This window comes from Balaenoptera acutorostrata, chromosome 8, assembly GCF_949987535.1.
Source record: "Balaenoptera acutorostrata chromosome 8, mBalAcu1.1, whole genome shotgun sequence".
NCBI lineage: Eukaryota > Metazoa > Chordata > Mammalia > Artiodactyla > Balaenopteridae > Balaenoptera > Balaenoptera acutorostrata.
The window spans coordinates 75,384,803-75,401,154 of NC_080071.1; the positions used below are offsets into that span (position 1 = coordinate 75,384,803).

The window sequence follows — 16,352 nt, forward strand, 5'->3', positions numbered from 1 at the left end:
ATGTATAACGTTTCCCCAAATGTGTTTCATGGTGTGTGTGGTTCTGCAGGTCATTGTGGGTCTAATGCAAACTACTGGGCACAGTTTCTTTGTCGCACAAGAGCCCAATAGCCTGGCACTCCACAAAACTCACTGTGGGAGGTGCTTACCTAATAAACAGGACAGAGCCTAGCGAGGTAGCCTGCTGTCCCCACTGATCCCTAAAATACAATTGGTTCAGAAAGTTTGCTTGGTAAAGAAAAGAACTTTAGGGGCACCTGAAATGGTCTAAGGGTGACCCTAATGGTTTCTACCTTCTTGCTTCCCCTTTTAACTTGTCTCCATCAAGTTCAGTGTGTTTCAAACTGGTTTGAGACTGTTAATGAATTGCGAAATGTCCTGACATTTTTATTTCCTAAACTATTGTGAGATAATTGTACATTCACTGCAGTTGTAAGAAATAGTACAGAAATTCTGTAGTACAATATCACAGCCAGGAAGTTGACATTGACACAGTCCCAGCCTTGCTCGGATTTCACCAGTTTTACATACACTCATTTGTGTGTGTGTGTGTGTGTGTGTGTGTGTGTGTGTGTGTGTGTGTTGTGTTTTCCGTGCATTTTTTTTCATGTGTGACTTCATCAACGTTTTTAAAAAATAGAATAGTATATATATACTAATCAGAATGCGTCACTCCTATTAAGGGTAAGTACTGATTTTGAAATACATTTTAATTATAGACATGTTGACTAGATTGTAAAAATGTCTTTTTACTGTGGGTCATGGTCAGATTTAAAAGCAACAGGTCATTTAGTCATCCTGGCTTCGTTTTACTCAGGATCAGTTACGTCCCCATCGCCTCAACAAATATGTGCCCCGGAGAGTGCTGTCCCCTTGGTGGGGCTGACCATGACTTTCAGTGGAGAGAGTCCACCGCATCGAGTCTTCCCAGTGTTTTCCTGGGATGCGGCGCCTCATCACCTACTTCTGGTGGATGGAAAACTGGGCTAAATTAGATCTATTGAGAGACGGTGACATAGATGTGTTCTGTACCCCAGGAGCTATTGAAGGGGTTTGCAAGGGTAATTTTGGCCAGAAGTTGTTTTTGCTGTCCTGCTGACTTTAGAACATAACTCCTTAGTAAGTTGGAACTCACTGTATTTTGCCAATAATGGGGATCAGATTTCTGAAAAGTGCTGTAAATGGCAAAACCAAAGTTGCTTAGAAAATATGGAGTTAGGAGAAAAGGAGGCGTTAAATATTTTTTAATAAACCCTAAGGAATTGTCTTAAGTCCAAGACTTTGTCAGCATAAAAACCCATGCTGGTGAAAACCCCTCTCCAGACTTGCTCCTTTGTCTTCATCTATTTCCAGGGCACACTTAACTCTTTCTCAAGGACCCTCCGTCCCCTTTGTGGACAAAGGTGCACTGTAACTTCAGCCAAAGCCCATAGAATTGTAGGAGGAAGGAGGTCTCAAGCTGAGGGTCAGCATGCTGAGAGGATGTGGGCGTCGAAAAACGAGATCTAGTCTCAATTGCTGCTGATTTGCTGCCTTACCCTAAAGGTCCATACCTGGGAGGTATAGATGAGCTGGGATATAAGCTGGAGAGGTGGAAACAGTGTTTAAGACAGACCTGGGTTTGAATCCATGTTCCACCACTTAATAGCTATGTGACTGGGTAAATTTCTTAATCTGAGCCCCGATGGCCTCATCTTTGGTTGGACGTGACACCACCTATTTCACAGGGCTCTTAAAAGGAATAGAGAACAGAAAATAAGTGCCTATCACATTGTAGGCATTTATAATGCCTATAATTATCATTGATAACACCGTCTAATAAATCTTAGTTTCATTCTTGTACTCTTAAGAGGATCAGAGTGGCAGGACTGCTGAGAAGCCAAGTCCAGCATAAACCAAGGTCATTCTGCCTTGGGGTTTTTCAGGTCCTCACCAAAAACGGTGATATTTTTCACTGTTTGGTGGCCCTCAAACTGCAGCGTGGGGTGAGAAGGGTGTTGGTGGGAATCTCCAAGTCTGGATAAAGTGCGACCTGGGCAAGCTAAGAACCAGGAGCTTGATGGAAAAGCAAATAAGACTGTAACAGGAAGTGGAGGTGTGGAACCGGAGGACATGAAGTTGAAGCCAGGAAGAGGAAGTAATGCCAGCTGCTGCGTCAGCCCTTCAACCCAGAGCTGATATTTGACAGTTACCATTTCAGTTCCCTTCAGCCTCATTCGAAGTAGGCCTGATGGACCCTCGTCCCAGCAGCTACAGAGGCCTAAGACCAAAGCCTGGGTTGCCTCGGGGGGGCTATTTTGAGTTCACGCAATGCTGCCCCCTTCTGGGGATTGCTAAAAGCACTGCAATTTGTGTGACTCCGAGGGAGACTTGAAGAATCTGTCGTTTAGGCCTGACAGGAAGGACCGGAGTTTCCTCTGCCCATATAGCTGACTTTAAAGTCTTCCTGAAGCCCGGATCCTGGCCAGACTTGGTCACAGGACTGTCCCCAGAGCCCTTCAGAGGCTCCCAAGGGCCCCTCTGCTGTAGCCTATGGGGAGCCACCCAGTGCCCCTTTGCCTCTGTTCACCCAGGCGGTGAGTACCCCCAGCCCCCACCACCCAGTGCCAGACACCCAGGGTCGACAGACAAACTTCCAAGAGAATGGGGTGCACGAAGGAGACCCAGGTGGATCTCCTGCCACAGTCCAGATTGGGCACCGTGATACAGGCTCTACCTGAGAGGAGAACGGGGACTGAGGTGGGGAACTCTAGGGCCCACAGATCCGCTGGATGGAGCATCTGAAAACTGCCTGCACCAGAGCCCTCCTGTGGGTGAAGGAGAGAAGGCTGGGGATAAGTCAGTCCCAGGGACTGATGGAACAGAGAGGAACTAGATGATCCAATAAGGAGGAAACAGGGCTGAGCTGAGGACAGAACACAGGCTCCCCGGCTCCGGCTCCCGAACTTGTTCTTTACACGTCATCCCACACACACTGTTTAGACAGAGTAGCGAAGAAGAAACACAGACATCCTGGATCCTGCAGGGAGGAGGCCAGGGCTGGGAACAGAAGGAGGTCTGTTTATTCCTGGCAATCCAATATCGGAGGGGGCCCACTCCCACTTCTGTCAAGGCCCCAGGCTGAACTCTCCCAGAGCCTCTGACTTCTGCACCACCAGATACCACAGGGCTGAGAGCCGTCCACTGGAACGCATCCTCCTCCCACGCACCAGCTCCCTTGAGGCTGGGTGCTTTCCTCTTCCCAGTTTTTGTCCCAACAGAGGTCCTTCTCTCCAGGACTCCTGACTGCTGTGCAGGGTTGGCAGAGCTAGACCTCTCAGGCCTCCAGCCCTTCAGGCCCAGGTCTACCCGAGAGAGCACAGAAGACCCCTTGCTCCATCTACAAGGAGGTTTTTCCTAATGTCTAAACTCCAGCTTTCTTGCTGCAGTTTTAGCCTGTTCCCTCCCATTTCAGGCCTCAAGAGAGTATAACTGCTTCTCTCCCTCACCCCAAAGCCTCACTTGACACAAGCTGGAAATTGGGACTTCCTAGCCTTGAACTTGCCCTTCCTCTCACTCTACCTAGTTTCTTGTGTTTCCCTGTGGAGTGAAAGTGTCATTCCCCTCTTGCTTTTCACAGGCTCTCTATCAGCCTTTCTCAATGGAATTCTCAGAGGGGACAGGTGGCTGGAGGGAAGGGACGTGCAGAGAAGGCCAGAAATCCCTTTCATTGAGTGCTTCTGTGCCGAGCACTGACCCAAGTCCTTATCACACATTTTCTTTTTTTTTTTTTTTTTTGGCTGCACCGCGCAGCATGCAGGATCCCAACGGCGAGGGATCCAACCTGTGCCCCCTGCAGTGGAAGCGCAGAGTCTTAACCACTAGACTGCCAAAGTCCCCCACACGTTTTCTCATATAGTCTCACAATAGGTGAATACAATATGAGCCCTATTTTGCAGATGAGGAAATTAAGGTAAGAGAACTTTAATAATTTACTCAAGTTTACACAGCCAAAAAGATAGGATCCAAAAAGGATTCTGAGATTTAAGCCCAGGCTTTCGGATTCCAGCACTGGCTCATGCCTCTTAGTCATCATGGAGGAGGGAAGAAGGGAATCACTGTTGAGAACCCTCCCCTGTTAGGTGTCAGGTACTGGGATGTATGCAGTTACATGTTATCCCATGGTATTCCCCACAACAACACTGACAGGTGGTTTTCCTTGTTTCCATTTTACAGGTGAGAAAATTGAGGCCCAGAGGTAGCTTGCCCCAAGTCACACCCCCAGAGCTATTTGTGCCTCATAGCCCAGAACTTGACTCACAAAGTAGTTGAGAAAAGTGTGGAATGACCCCAGATTCTGGAAGGCAAGCCTGGTTTTATAAGCTGAAATTCCCTACCAGGTGATAGGAAGGGCAGGCAGTGAAGATTCTCATATTCCAAACATCCCCCAACACCACCACCACCACCACCATCAGACACACACCACTATGCGGACTGGCAGAATTACAGAGGTGAATGCGCTGTCTGCTGGCCACTCCAGGGGTTTAAGGCTCATAAAATGTAAATATATGAGCTGGGAAGTGGGGAAGGTAGACTAAATCATTATTGTTCACTAGCTGGAATGCATTTCTCAGATTAGCTAAGCAGTAGCAGGCCAGAGGGCTCCAAGCTGGGTGACCTGCCTTCTTGGTGGCAAGCTATGGCCAGTGGCTGGAGAGGGGGCCACTGGTACAGGAGGGTAAGGAGGGGGCACTGGAGAAAGGGGAGGAAGGCCTCCCAGTACTGCAGCTCAGGGTGTGCCAGGTCCCACCCCCCAGAGGCGGGGCCAGGCTGATCCCCGCCAGCCTCAGCTCCATCCTTCCAGGAACCCAGGCGAGGGCAGAGCCAGGGCAGTGGAGACCGGGGCCCTGCTGTCCCCGCACAGTGGAGGTACCATGCCCTCACCGGTCAGGACACCAGACATCGCCAGAAGCCCTGCAGTGCTGGCTGCGGCAACTCCCTGACACTCAGAGGAAAGCCCAGGCTGGGGGAGCAACACCTGTCCCCCACAGCCATGTGAGTAGCTACCCCCCTCGCCCCCTTCCCCACCCGGCCCCCGGGGCCACACCTGGAGACCTCGGCCCCAGATCCTGCAGAGGCCATTGCACCCAGCCCGAGCCACCAGAGCCTCCGGGTTGTGCAGGTCACACAGCCAGCATACCCATAAGACTGCTGGGAAGTCGCCCCGGCGGCTGACCCTGCCTTTCTCGCTGCTCTGTTGGAGGTAGGGTGGGAGACTCACTCCAGCGAAGAGCTGGGAGCTCCAGCCCATGATTCCAGAGTCCAGTTTTGAAGTAACGGACTCTGAGGTCTCCTGGGGTTTAATAAAGTTGACAGTGCAGAGATGAAGGGGAACAGAAACTGGAGGGCCGCTGGAGAGGCAAAGATGTTCCCAGCGGACGGCACTGGGGGAGGTTGAGGAAGAAGAAACAGAAGCTGAGGGTAAAGGGGTGCAGCAGCTTGGGGGACCTGAGGGGAGCTGGGGATAGAAGGCGCAACATCTCCTGCGCTCAGGGTGGCCATGGGGCCCTCTGATCCTCTGACCCGGGGGAGGGGGCAAGTAGGAATCCTTTCCTTCTTGACTTTAATCCTAGCAACAGCGGCTGCTCCCCCTGACAGAAGCAGGAGTTCCCACAGGGCCCAGGACCCCTCCCCTGTCCCCCATCCCTATAATGTGGCAGTGGGGACAGGGCATGGGAGGACTGGGACAGGTCAGAGCCACAGAGAGGCCAGGCCCTGCCCAGCGGCTCCTCCTCCCTCTCTGGGCTCGCTTCAGCCCTCTGCCCCTGGCATCTGCACATTCACTGCCAACCCTCCCCCCTCCCAGCAACTCCTCCCCTCCTCCAGTTCCCAGGAAAGGCCCTGTTGCTAGAGTGGTAGGGACGCGTCAAGTTTATGGGCTGGAAGTCCTACCCGGAGGCTGCTCACTGAGGTGTAACTGGTGACAAGGCGGATGGAGGGGAGGTGCAAGGGACTGGGCAACCCCTTGCTGCCACCCATTGCCCTGGCCTCGTCACTAACTCAGTGAGCCCTGCCTCAGGGTGACTTCTGCCCCTACCTCCACCCCGAATCCTTAGCGACCTACCACCTCTTAATGCTCGGGTGCCGACCAGCCTGCGAGCATCTGAAGACAGGGACCGCCCTCCTTCGTTTAGCACCCACCCCGAGTCCCTTGTCTCGGCTCTGGCCCCAGCCCGAAGGAGGCCATCACCTGTTGACTGGCCAGAGGACCACTACACAACCAGCCAGACCCTATCCTATCCTTTCAGCTAATTTGTTAGAGGCCTCACCTGGTGGAGGCAGGGATGGTCAAAATGCTTTGGGGATGGGTGGGTCCACTTTTCAGCCTAAACAGAGGCATAAACACAGCTGCCCAGAGAGGACCAGACAGATAACAGAAATGGGCGAAGGGCTGGGTGGGGACTGTGGGAGCTGTCTGAAGGCAGCCGCCACTCGACTCCAGCTGGCTGCTACCCTACAGGCGGGACCTGATTTTTTTTAAGCCAAAAATATGAATGTTTATGTAAATCTTAATTGGCAATTCATTGGGGGAAAAATGTGTATCAGCAAGCAGGATATGGCCCACAGTCTGTTGGTCTGCAACCTCTGGATTAATGTGCAGCCTTGCCGGGAGGACAGTGACCTGCAGCCCCACCCTAACTCCCGTCGCCCCATCTTCCATCTAGGCATGCCCGCTGCTGCTCCAGGCCTCCCCCGTCCCCAGGCCCAAGATGACACCCAACAGCACCAGGGAGATGCCCAGCCCCATTCCCGCAGGGGCCCTGGGGCTCTACCTGGCCCTGGCAAGCCTCATCGTCGCTGCCAACATGTTCCTGGCCCTGGGCATCGCCAGGGACCACCGCCTGCGCAGCCCACCCGCTGGCTGCTTCTTCCTGAGCCTGCTGCTGGCCGGGCTGCTCACCGGGCTGGCGCTGCCCGCGCTGCCAGGCCTGTGGAACCAGAGCCGCCGGGGCTACTGGTCCTGCCTCTTCCTCTACTTGGCTCCCAATTTCTCCTTCCTCTCCCTGCTTGCCAACCTCCTGCTGGTGCACGGGGAGCGCTACATGGCAGTGCTGCGGCCTCTGCGGCCCCGCGGGAGCACCCGGATGGCCCTGCTCCTCACCTGGGCTGGCCCCCTGCTCTTTGCCAGCCTGCCTGCCCTGGGCTGGAACCACTGGGCCCCTGGGGCCAACTGCAGCTCCCAGGCTGTCTTCCCAGCCCCCTACCTCTACCTCGAAGTCTATGGGCTCCTGCTGCCCGCCGTGGGCGCCGCCGCCCTCCTCTCGGTCCGCGTGCTGGCCACCGCCCGCCGTCAGCTGCAGGACATCCGCCGGCTGGAGCAGGCCGTGCGCCGCGGCGCGCCCTCGGCCCTGGCCCGCGCCCTCAGCTGGCGGCAGGCCAGGGCACAGGCTGGAGCCACGCTGCTCTTCGGGCTGTGCTGGGGGCCCTACGTGGCCACCCTGCTCCTCTCCGTCCTGGCCTACGAGCAGCGCCCGCCGCTGGGGCCTGGAACTCTGCTGTCCCTCATCTCCCTGGGCAGCGCCAGCGCGGCGGCCGTGCCCGTGGCCATGGGGCTGGGTGATCAGCGCTACACGGCCCCCTGGAGGGCGGCCGCCCAGAGGTGGCTCCAGGTGCTGCGGGGAAGCCCCCGGGGCAGTCCTGGACCCAGCCCCGCCTACCACACCAGCAACCAAAGCAGCATGGACCTCGACCTGAACTAGAGGAAGGGCCTCTGCTCCTTCCTACGAGAAGCATCCATCCATCTTGGCCACCAAGCCCATCTCCACTTACCCCCACACCTCTGGATCAGAGACCCTACCCCTCTATGACCCCACCCTGACTGAATAAAGCTCCCCGGGCTCCCAGCTTATGGTTATCTCATTCCATATCTTAGCAAGGGAGGGACAGGTGAGCAGCTGCAGAAAGAACCTAGAGGATCCAGGGAGATTCCAGTTCCAGACAAGCAGGCAGCTGTAGGTGAGGCTGCTGCTGCCTGAGGGGTGAGCTGAGGCACCTTGAGACCCAGCAGGTGTGGCAGGGAGCCCCACCCTGACACGCCCCCCACTGGTTCCTCCTCATGTCCGGCCACCACAAAATCCACACAGACATGTCTCTGGGAAGTATATTTTATTTACATTTTTAAAATCTGTTAACTAATATCTCTTCCTCCTTTCCACCCCCAGAGACTTGGGAAGGGAAAGAACGGGAACTTCAAAGACCTACTCCCCACATACAAATACACACCCCCATGGCTCACACCAGCAAAGGAAGTGAAAGAGAAAGAGGTCTGAACCTCCCTCTGAAGGGCCTGCCAGGTCTGGGCGAGGACTACGAGGGACAGGGCGGGAAGGAGGGGCCCAAGAGGTGGGTCTCTTAAGAGAAGAAAGGGACAGAGAGGGGGCAAGTCAGTCTGAAGTGGTTGGAAAGTGAGTCCGAGGCCCGTCCCCTCCTCTTCCCTCCTACCCTACCGCCTCTGCTGATGGGGGTCTCTCTGTGCCCCCTCCACACCAGACACAAAGCAGAGGCTGCAGCCATTAGCGGTCAGGCCTCTGGACACAAAATACTTTTGCTTTGTGGTCTCCTGACGTGGTCACCACCAGGGAGGCATCTCTGTGGACAGAAGACCCAGCTGGGAGGGACTGGAAGACCTCAGGCCCACCCCAGGCCCACCACCCAGGGGCCCTCTGGGGGCCTCCTCCAGCTCATCCTCAACTCCAGACCCCTAGTGCCTGGCGCTGGGCCGACCCACACCCAGTGAACACGCCTGAAGCCAGCAACCAGCAAGGGGATCAGAGGAGAGCTGCCCGCATGAGGGAAGGGGTCCCAGCCCCTGCGCCCGGGGGATGAGATGTGAGGCCGCACCGTCAACAGAAGATGATTCCCGCAGGCCTGCCAGCACTCCTGCCTCACAGGCAGGCCCAGGCCTTGGGGCCCAGCTGCCCTTGGGCATCGCCCCCTGCACCCTAAAGACCCTGTGACCCCCCCCCCCCATGTGCTATTCCCACCTTCCAAATACACAGAGACCCCAGCCCTTGCCCAATTCACTCACTTGCTGAGAGCAAAGTCCAGGATCTCAGCCGTGTGGCCCCGGTAGTCAGTAAGCAGGCGGCCGGTCCGAGCGTCCCAGAGGCGCACAATGCCGTCCAGGCTGCAAGTGTAAACCACGGCGGTGCCCGCCTCCCACAGCAGCTGCACGATGCCCGACTGCAGCAGGGTACGGCAGAAGCGGCGTGCGGTCAGGGGCGGGAGAGCCGACAGGCATCTGCTCCCAACTCTCAAGGAAGGAGGGAGGGACCATGGGCCATAGGGAAGGACCAGACAGGAGCCAGGTATGGGGCAGACGCTCCCAGAGACCTGGGATTCCCATGGCCATGGCCATGGCTCCAGGCTGCCTGTACCTGGTGCTGACACTGGTGCCTGAGGGTCTGCGTAGACAGGTCATAGATGGCCAAGGTCCCATCCAGGTAGCCGACAGCTGCCAGAGGCATCCTGGGCAGAGGAGAGTATCATGACAGCTCGTGGAGGGACCTGGACTCGGGGCCCTTTGGTCCTCCCTGGTCCCCCAGCCCAGGCCCCCTCCCCCAAGCCCCCTGCTCTTGTGTCAGGCTGAGGCCCCGCTCACACTCACACACTGCAAAAGCCCAAGGACTCCACGGAGTTGGACTCGCTCTCCTCCCCTTCTCCCAGATTGGGCTGGGAGGCCACGGTCTCGGGTCTGAAAACGCCCACCACCTATGAGCCAGGGGAGAGGATCAGAGAAGAGCCTGGAAACATGGTCCTCTATTAAGAGAAGAAAGGCAGTGGGGCAAGGAGACTGGGTGAAGAATAAGAGAGGAAGGGGAGGAGACACGGAAGCGGAGGGCCCCAGAGCCAGACTCCAGGTCCCACTCACCTTGCCGGTGGTGGCACTGACCAGCTTGGCCTGGCAGTCCACAGAGCCAGTTAGGATCAGGCTGCCATCCTGGTTGGTGGCAACACAGGTCAGAGGGCCTTGGTGACCCTCGGTCCCTAGGATGAAGTAGAGGAATAAGTCGGATTCCATCCTGTCCCAGGTCTCAGCCCCTGCCCCACAAAGGCCTAGGTTAACACTCTCCCCACCTCAGATACCTTTTAGTACATGGACAGAGTTTCCCTGCTTCAGGTCCCAAACCCGGATGGTACCATCTTCATAGCCGACCACAGCTCGCTTCCCTAAAGGGCCAGAGATGGAGACGAAGAGAGAGAACAGACAGCACGCTCAGACATATCAGCGGGGGGGGGGGTGGCTGGGGGCAAGGAAGTGAGGGAACACACAGTGCCCCCGGGAAGACCCAGTTCCGGGTGGAAAGGGGGAGCTGTCTGCTCTGGGGCCTGGGAGGTCAGTGCTCCCGAGAGCAGGCCTCAGAGTTTGCTGGCGGTGGCCCAGGAGGGAGCCAGGGAGACGCGTAACCCTGGTCCCCACCTCCCTGCACTCAGGAAAGCTGCTCTCACCATCAGGGAGGACTCGGCCACAGGTGGCTGGGCAGTTGGGGCCCTGGAAGGTCTTGCAGTCACCATTCGGGACCTTCCACATCCAGGTGTTGCCGTCAGCCGTGCCCGCCAGTAGGACAGGTGCCCGAGAGTGCCACTCCATCCACTGGGCAGAGACAAAGGCTCAACAAGGAGGCCCCTCACCCCATCTCACCTAGGAGTCTGCCCCATGAGCTCTGCCAAGCTTTCCCCACTTCTGAGTCAGCAGGGACATCCCAGGGAATGGGCCTAGACATTCTTGCTGTACTCTGGGAGTGTACTGGCTCAGAGCTGGCTTGGTCTGCTCAAGGTGGCACGGACCCCCAAGGTCTCACCCCTCCCGCGGCCCTCAGAGTTGAATCCCACTCTGATGATCTCACCTCCAGATCTCCTGCTTCAAAAGACCAGACCTCCTCCTTGGTGTCCACCTGCCACACTTTTAAGAGGCCACTCATGTCCCCTGTGGCCACTAGGGTAGAGTCGTGGCTGAAACCAGCACAAGTCACAGAGTCTTTATGGCCTGCAAAGAAGAGTGGGCAGAAAGAGAAGAGAACATCAGGGTACCTGGTGCTGGGGACACAGGACCCAGCTATCTGGCCCCCAGAAAGGACCAGCTGGGAAAAAAAAGGATGGGTCCCAGCAGAACAGGTAACCAAACTCAGAGCTGCTCCAGGAGCCAACATCCCCATGTCTCCCCAGGGGAGACACTGCTGGCCCCCCACTCAACCCAGGCCTATGTCTTCCCCATTCTGTCCGCTCCACATCTCTGTCTGAAATACTCACAGCCTCCTTCCTGCCCCAATTCTCCTTCACTAGTGTCACCTCCTCCCAGGCCTTTCCCTGACTCCCTCAGCCAATCAGTGCCTTCCTCTCCCATGCCCACAACAGACCATGATATTCTTTGGAGCCCTCAGGCCAAGTATAGAGCTGGCAAAACGGGAGTCAATAAATGGCTATTGGATGCACAACCACTGCAGGCCAGCCCCCTAAGACCTCAAAAGGGGCAGGACTTCACCCAGGCCCGCTCACCTGCACACTCAAAGAGCAGTTCCCCATCGCTGAGCCTCCACACAAAGGCTTTGTCATCTTCGCCCCCTGTCACTGCCAAGGTGTTGGTCTTGGGGTCCAGGCTCACACAAAACACAGATGCTGTCCCAAGAGATACTCCATGAGTAAGGAGACAGGGCTCCCACCTAGGGTTCTGTCCTTCGGGACCTTTGGGAAGCCCACCCCCTTCCACCCAAAGTAACACGTCTTCCCTCCTGGAAAAGAAGGGTGCATCCAAGTTCTTCTAAGTTTCAAGCATCAGGTTGTTGGAGAAATCCCTACCCAAGCTTGCCGAACTCTAAGTCCTTCTCCAGGACAGCTCCCCCTTCGGTGCTGTTCCCTTCACCACCCCACACTGATGCCCTGGACAAGAGCAAGGTACACGTGCAGCGCTTACAGTTCTCAGCATGGGATGCCACCAGTCTGGGGTCTGAGTGAGGAAAGTGTCATGTTACTGGTTCCTTATTAAGAGCTAATATTTAAGAGGATTATCTAAAACATGCTCCAAAAGGTACTATTACCTGTAATTCACAATAAAGGAACTTTTACCAACGACAACTTTTTAAAAGTAAACTAAAACCCACAGACATTAATAAAGATCATAAACAGACGAGTAGCTGGGATAGGATTTGAACCCAACTGACTCCAGGAGCCAAGCTCTCCTCCATTCTATCATACTGCCCCCCTACCTGTGAGCTCCTCCAGGGCAAGGCCAGAATTTTCCCACCGCTGTGTCCCTCATAATGCTCCCGACACAGCGGATGGCTGATGTGCTCAAATGCCCACCTGGATTGAGTTTACGATGGATCTCCTCAGAGACCTACCCGAGTGCAATGCAAAGGTGACCTCGCTATCGTCTGGGCCCTCCATGCTGCCGACCACCCCTTCCTGGGGCTCCAGAACCCAGCCCTCCTCATTGCCCTCTTCTTCTTCCTCTTCCTCAAAGTCCACATCTTCCATCTCCTGGGCCAGATCGTCTGCTTTGGGGAGAGGGTTAAAAGATGGGGTTCGGCAGGCGGTAAGAGGGATGGGAAGTGCGGGGAGGCTGGGGTGGTCGTGTGGCAAGAGGGCAAGGTGAGGTCAGACAGAATGGGTGAAGCGGCAGTGGGAGGCGGCAGGGAGGAGGGGGCGTGTGACGAAAGACAGGAGAGGTCTGAGGACCTGGGGTTGGCAAGGGACCGTGTGGTAAGGGAGGAGCGAGGGAATGATGGGAAGGGGGTGTGTGAGGGGAAGGGCCAGGGGAGGCGTCAGAGGAACCCCCACCCCGGCCAGGCCTGAGAACTAAGTGTAGGGTTGGGGGAGAGGGGAAGGGCGAAGGAGGTCCGTAGGAATGACCGGTGGGGTGGCGGGTGGCGGGTGGTGGGGTGGGGGTGGGGTGGGGTGGGGAGGGGGTGAAGCAGGGGTCAAAGGCCAGGGGTGAGCGCCTCCTGTCCCGTGGCCTGAGGATCGGCAGCTCTCACCCGGGTCCGGCGGACCGGGATCCAGTTCTACCACCTCGATAATCTCTTCATCACCATGGAAGCTTAGGGTCTCCAGTGGAGGGGTGTCAGCGGTGGCCCCGCTTTCCGATTCGGACTCCATGCGGCGCAAGCGGCGAACCCACTTCTCTGGGCCCAAACGCCTCCCAGAGTCAGCCCTGCGCGACGACGCGGAACTGGAGCCCCTCCTCTCGGGAGGAAGTAGGCGTAGGCGACTCCCGGCAGGGAGAGCGACGGCCTCTCGACCAATAGCGAAGGGGGTGGGCTGGCTTAACCACCAATCACAGGGCAGAGTTGGGAGACGGGGCCGGGACGTGGAGAGGAGAACCCAACTCGGCCCGACCTGACTCCGCCCCCAACAGGAGGGCAACAAGCGAGCGTGCGCGCCTCCGGGGGCTCTCCTGGGAATAGTAGTTCTCCCGGGTCTGCTCCGCGGGCTTCTGGGAGATGTAGTTTCTGGTCTGTAGGCTGGACGGGAAGAGCGGGGGAGGCCCCTTACGCAAACTACAATTCCCGGCGGGGAGAGCGGTGAAGGGGGGGTGGGATCTGAAAATGGCGGCGGTGGTAGCTGCTACGGCGCTGAAGGGCCGGGGGGCGAGAAATGCCCGCGTCCTCCGGGGTAAGGAGAGGGACCCCAGGGAGGGCCGGACTGCAGGGGGCACCCTTTTTTTCACATCCCGCTCGGCGATAGCAGGAGGTCAGGGCTGTCGATTGCTGCCCGCACCCCTCTGCAGGATCTTAAAGAGTCTGGGACCTAAAAGATGCTCTCTAGAGGTCACCCAGTCCATCCCTCAGCCTTCCCGTCAAACGACACCTCTGGGGTCTTGCAGCGAAAGGGAGCCCCAAGGAAGCCTTTTAGAGTCCCGTGCTCCAGGTGTTTCACACTCACCGCAGTGCAGAGGAAAGAGCCCTGGGCTTCTGGAGGCTTGGGTTCTAGCCCCGGGTAATTAGCAGTTTAACCTTGGGCGAAGCAGTTCGTCTCTTGGGGCTTCAGTTTCCTCTTCTATAAAATGAGGGGATGGAGTAGACTACCTTTAAGCTCCCTTCCAGTGCTAACATTCCGCAGTTTGAAAACCATTTCTCGGATTTCCTTCATACGTCTCAATGTGAGCCCCGCTGCAGTCCTTCACATCCTGTCGTCTGATGAGATGAAGAACAGCGAAGCTCGCTCTCCTGGCACCAGGGTGATGAGCCCGCAGTGACGTGGAAGTGGCTTTCAAAGGTGCCACCTCGATGGCGATTTTCCCATTTCCCTCTGGACTTTCCCTGGTACTTGTTACTCCAAACTGCAGTCACTCCCCTTCCTCAGATCTCAGCAATTCCTTCCCCGGGCTTTCTTCTCACCTTCTCTTACCTACCTTCCTTGCCTCCATCCACAGGGATTCTCTCAGGAGCCACAGCTAACAAGGCTTCCCAGAACAGGACCCGGGCACTGCAAAGCCACAGCTCCCCAGAGTGCAAGGAGGAGCCTGAGCCCTTATCCCCTGAACTGGAATACATTCCCAGAAAGAGGGGCAAGAACCCAATGAAAGCTGTGGGACTAGCCTGGTGAGTTTTAACTAACCCTTTGCCCACCAGTGGGGAGTGGCACCAGGGGAGGGTGGGACCCAGAAACTTCTCCAAGTTTCAGGTGGTGAGCTGAATCCAATGTTGCGGAGACAGAATTGCTGGGCGACAGAATTGCTGGGCGACAGAATTGCTGGGCGTGAGGACTGGAATCTCAGAGGACTAGGGCAGGGGAGGGAGTTGGGAAAGTATGTGAAATTGGAGAGATAGTGGGTTTTCTGTGGAGTGAGCTGAACTAATCTGATTCATATTTGGGTCCCTGGCTTCATCCTCTCTTTTGGGAGCTTGGGGCAAGACCCAGTTGAGATTTTAATTGAGATCACGCAAGATTATATTAGTTGTATAGTAGTAGCACCTACAAGGTGTTCAGTGCATTGTTATTTGAATCTAACTCTGATCTTAATACGTATTATTGATCAATATTAAAAGAAAAAGAGGGGAAAAATTAACATTTTTTCCAGCACCTAAGGTGTGCCAATACTTTACCGTGTAATGTTTTAGTCTTTCTGAGATAAATAGGACATCCCCATTTTACAGAGGAGGGAACTGAGGCTCATAGCTGGATTCTCACTAGGTCTTGTGACTCCATGACCTTTCCCCACACTGAAGTGCCTCCCACGTAGCAGTTACTCAGATTAAGAAGGGGAGTCGGGGAGGGGTTATGGGGTGGTTTAGGCAGAGGGAATCTTTGCCAACACTTGGAGAGGGAAAGAGGATGGGCTGTCTGGAAAATCTTGCACAGTTGCTACAGCAAGAGATGGCAGGGCTCATGCTGAGGAGTGTCAGGCTAAAGGGGAAAGGAATGACGAGGTGGGCAGAGACCCAACCACACTGGCCCTTTTGTGCCGTGCCTAGGAGTTTGAACTTGGCCAAGAAGTGGTAGAGAGCTATTACGGGGTTTTGAGCAGGGCAGCGACAGAATCTGATTCGAGTGGGACCCTCCAGCAGCCAGCACAGAGGCTGAATAGATGCGAGTGGTATTGCAGTGTTCGTGCAATTAATGAGGCTGGAATGAAATTCTCCCCAGCTCCTCTGGCTCAGGCTTGGCCCCTCCCCGAACCCCGTGCACATCTCCCCACCCATAGGGCCATCGGCTTCCCCTGTGGTATCCTCCTCTTCATCCTCACCAAGCGGGAAGTGGACAAGGACCGTTTGAAGCAGATGAAGGCTCGGCAGAACATGCGGGCATCCAACACGGGCGAGTATGAGAGCCAGAGGTTCAGGGCCTCCTCCCATCATGCCCCAACTCCTGAAGCTGGGTCCAGGGTGCAGTGGTGAGGAACACTGCAACCCTCCCCTAGACTGTATTGATTGTGGCCTCCAGACTGTCAAGTCCTTTCTGGTCTTTGCCTCTGAGGCCCACCAGAGGGCGCATGAAGCCCAGGCTGCTGCCAGCCCCATCCCCTTCCGAGAAACCAGCCAAAGGCAAATAAAGTTACTGAGTGTTTGAGTGGAAAGGAACCAGGACTGGGTTTGTGAGTCCCTTGGGATGGGAGGGGCAGAGTGTGGGGTTGGTTACTCATGTGTGCTCCCTCTCACAGAAGCCTCAGTGTTCCAGGCTGAATGGTTGGGGAAACCACAGAGACTTAAGTACAAGCCTAGGCTCAGGCCCTGGGGACCAAGCCCTCAGAGCTGCTGGCCAGGAGGGTGGGGTTCCACTCAGCCTAAACAAATAATAAAGAGAATCAAAGAAGTCGTTCAGGGTGTGGAGTTTAAAAAAGCACTTAATCCTCTTGGCTGAGTCCAAATGACTCA

At 55.9% G+C, this 16,352-nt stretch overlaps 3 protein-coding genes across 4 annotated transcripts; 2 read left to right on the forward strand and 1 right to left on the reverse strand.

The window, feature by feature from the left end:
- Positions 1–4,859: 4,859 nt before the first annotated feature.
- On the forward strand, positions 4,860–7,883 carry GPBAR1 (G protein-coupled bile acid receptor 1). Its single transcript, XM_057551631.1, has 2 exons — positions 4,860–5,034; positions 6,705–7,883. The coding sequence occupies exon 2, from the start codon at positions 6,750–6,752 to the stop codon at positions 7,737–7,739; it is 990 nt and encodes a 329-aa protein (XP_057407614.1). The 5' UTR covers positions 4,860–5,034; positions 6,705–6,749; the 3' UTR covers positions 7,740–7,883.
- A 245-nt stretch (positions 7,884–8,128) lies between these two features.
- AAMP (angio associated migratory cell protein) lies at positions 8,129–13,235 on the reverse strand. 2 transcript variants are annotated; one of them, XM_007187903.3, is made up of 11 exons: positions 13,014–13,235; positions 12,378–12,533; positions 11,536–11,655; positions 10,887–11,026; positions 10,489–10,633; positions 10,126–10,209; positions 9,911–10,026; positions 9,647–9,750; positions 9,417–9,507; positions 9,068–9,222; positions 8,129–8,628 (listed from the first exon to the last, which is right to left on the reverse strand). In XM_007187903.3, exons 1-11 carry the CDS (start codon positions 13,132–13,134, stop codon positions 8,553–8,555), a joined length of 1,308 nt encoding a protein of 435 aa, XP_007187965.1. In that variant the 5' UTR covers positions 13,135–13,235; the 3' UTR covers positions 8,129–8,552. The 2 variants fall into 2 exon arrangements, with proteins under 2 accessions (XP_007187965.1, XP_007187966.1); XM_007187904.3 differs by having other exon boundaries at positions 12,378–12,530; positions 13,014–13,233.
- Positions 13,236–13,525: 290 nt separating this feature from the next.
- On the forward strand, positions 13,526–16,058 carry LOC103015616 (probable hydrolase PNKD). Its single transcript, XM_007187905.2, has 3 exons — positions 13,526–13,650; positions 14,411–14,579; positions 15,683–16,058. The coding sequence occupies exons 1-3, from the start codon at positions 13,584–13,586 to the stop codon at positions 15,873–15,875; spliced, it is 429 nt and encodes a 142-aa protein (XP_007187967.1). The 5' UTR covers positions 13,526–13,583; the 3' UTR covers positions 15,876–16,058.
- The last annotated feature ends 294 nt before the right edge of the window (positions 16,059–16,352 follow it).

Bases quoted from the DNA above. Each gene is read 5' to 3' on its own strand.
- GPBAR1 (XM_057551631.1), top strand. From the start codon at position 6,750: ATGACACCCAACAGCACCAGGGAGATGCCCAGCCCCATTCCCGCAGGG.
- AAMP (XM_007187903.3), bottom strand. From the start codon at position 13,134: ATGGAGTCCGAATCGGAAAGCGGGGCCACCGCTGACACCCCTCCACTG. The intron at 12,534-13,013 runs GTGAGAGCTGCC...CTCTCCCCAAAG, and splicing joins TCCCGGTCCGCCGGACCCGG to CAGACGATCTGGCCCAGGAG. The intron at 11,656-12,377 runs GTAGGTCTCTGA...CTCTTGGGACAG, and splicing joins CACCTTTGCATTGCACTCGG to CATCTGTGTTTTGTGTGAGC.
- LOC103015616 (XM_007187905.2), top strand. From the start codon at position 13,584: ATGGCGGCGGTGGTAGCTGCTACGGCGCTGAAGGGCCGGGGGGCGAGA. The intron at 13,651-14,410 runs GTAAGGAGAGGG...CTCCATCCACAG, and splicing joins AAATGCCCGCGTCCTCCGGG to GGATTCTCTCAGGAGCCACA. The intron at 14,580-15,682 runs GTGAGTTTTAAC...CCCCACCCATAG, and splicing joins AAAGCTGTGGGACTAGCCTG to GGCCATCGGCTTCCCCTGTG.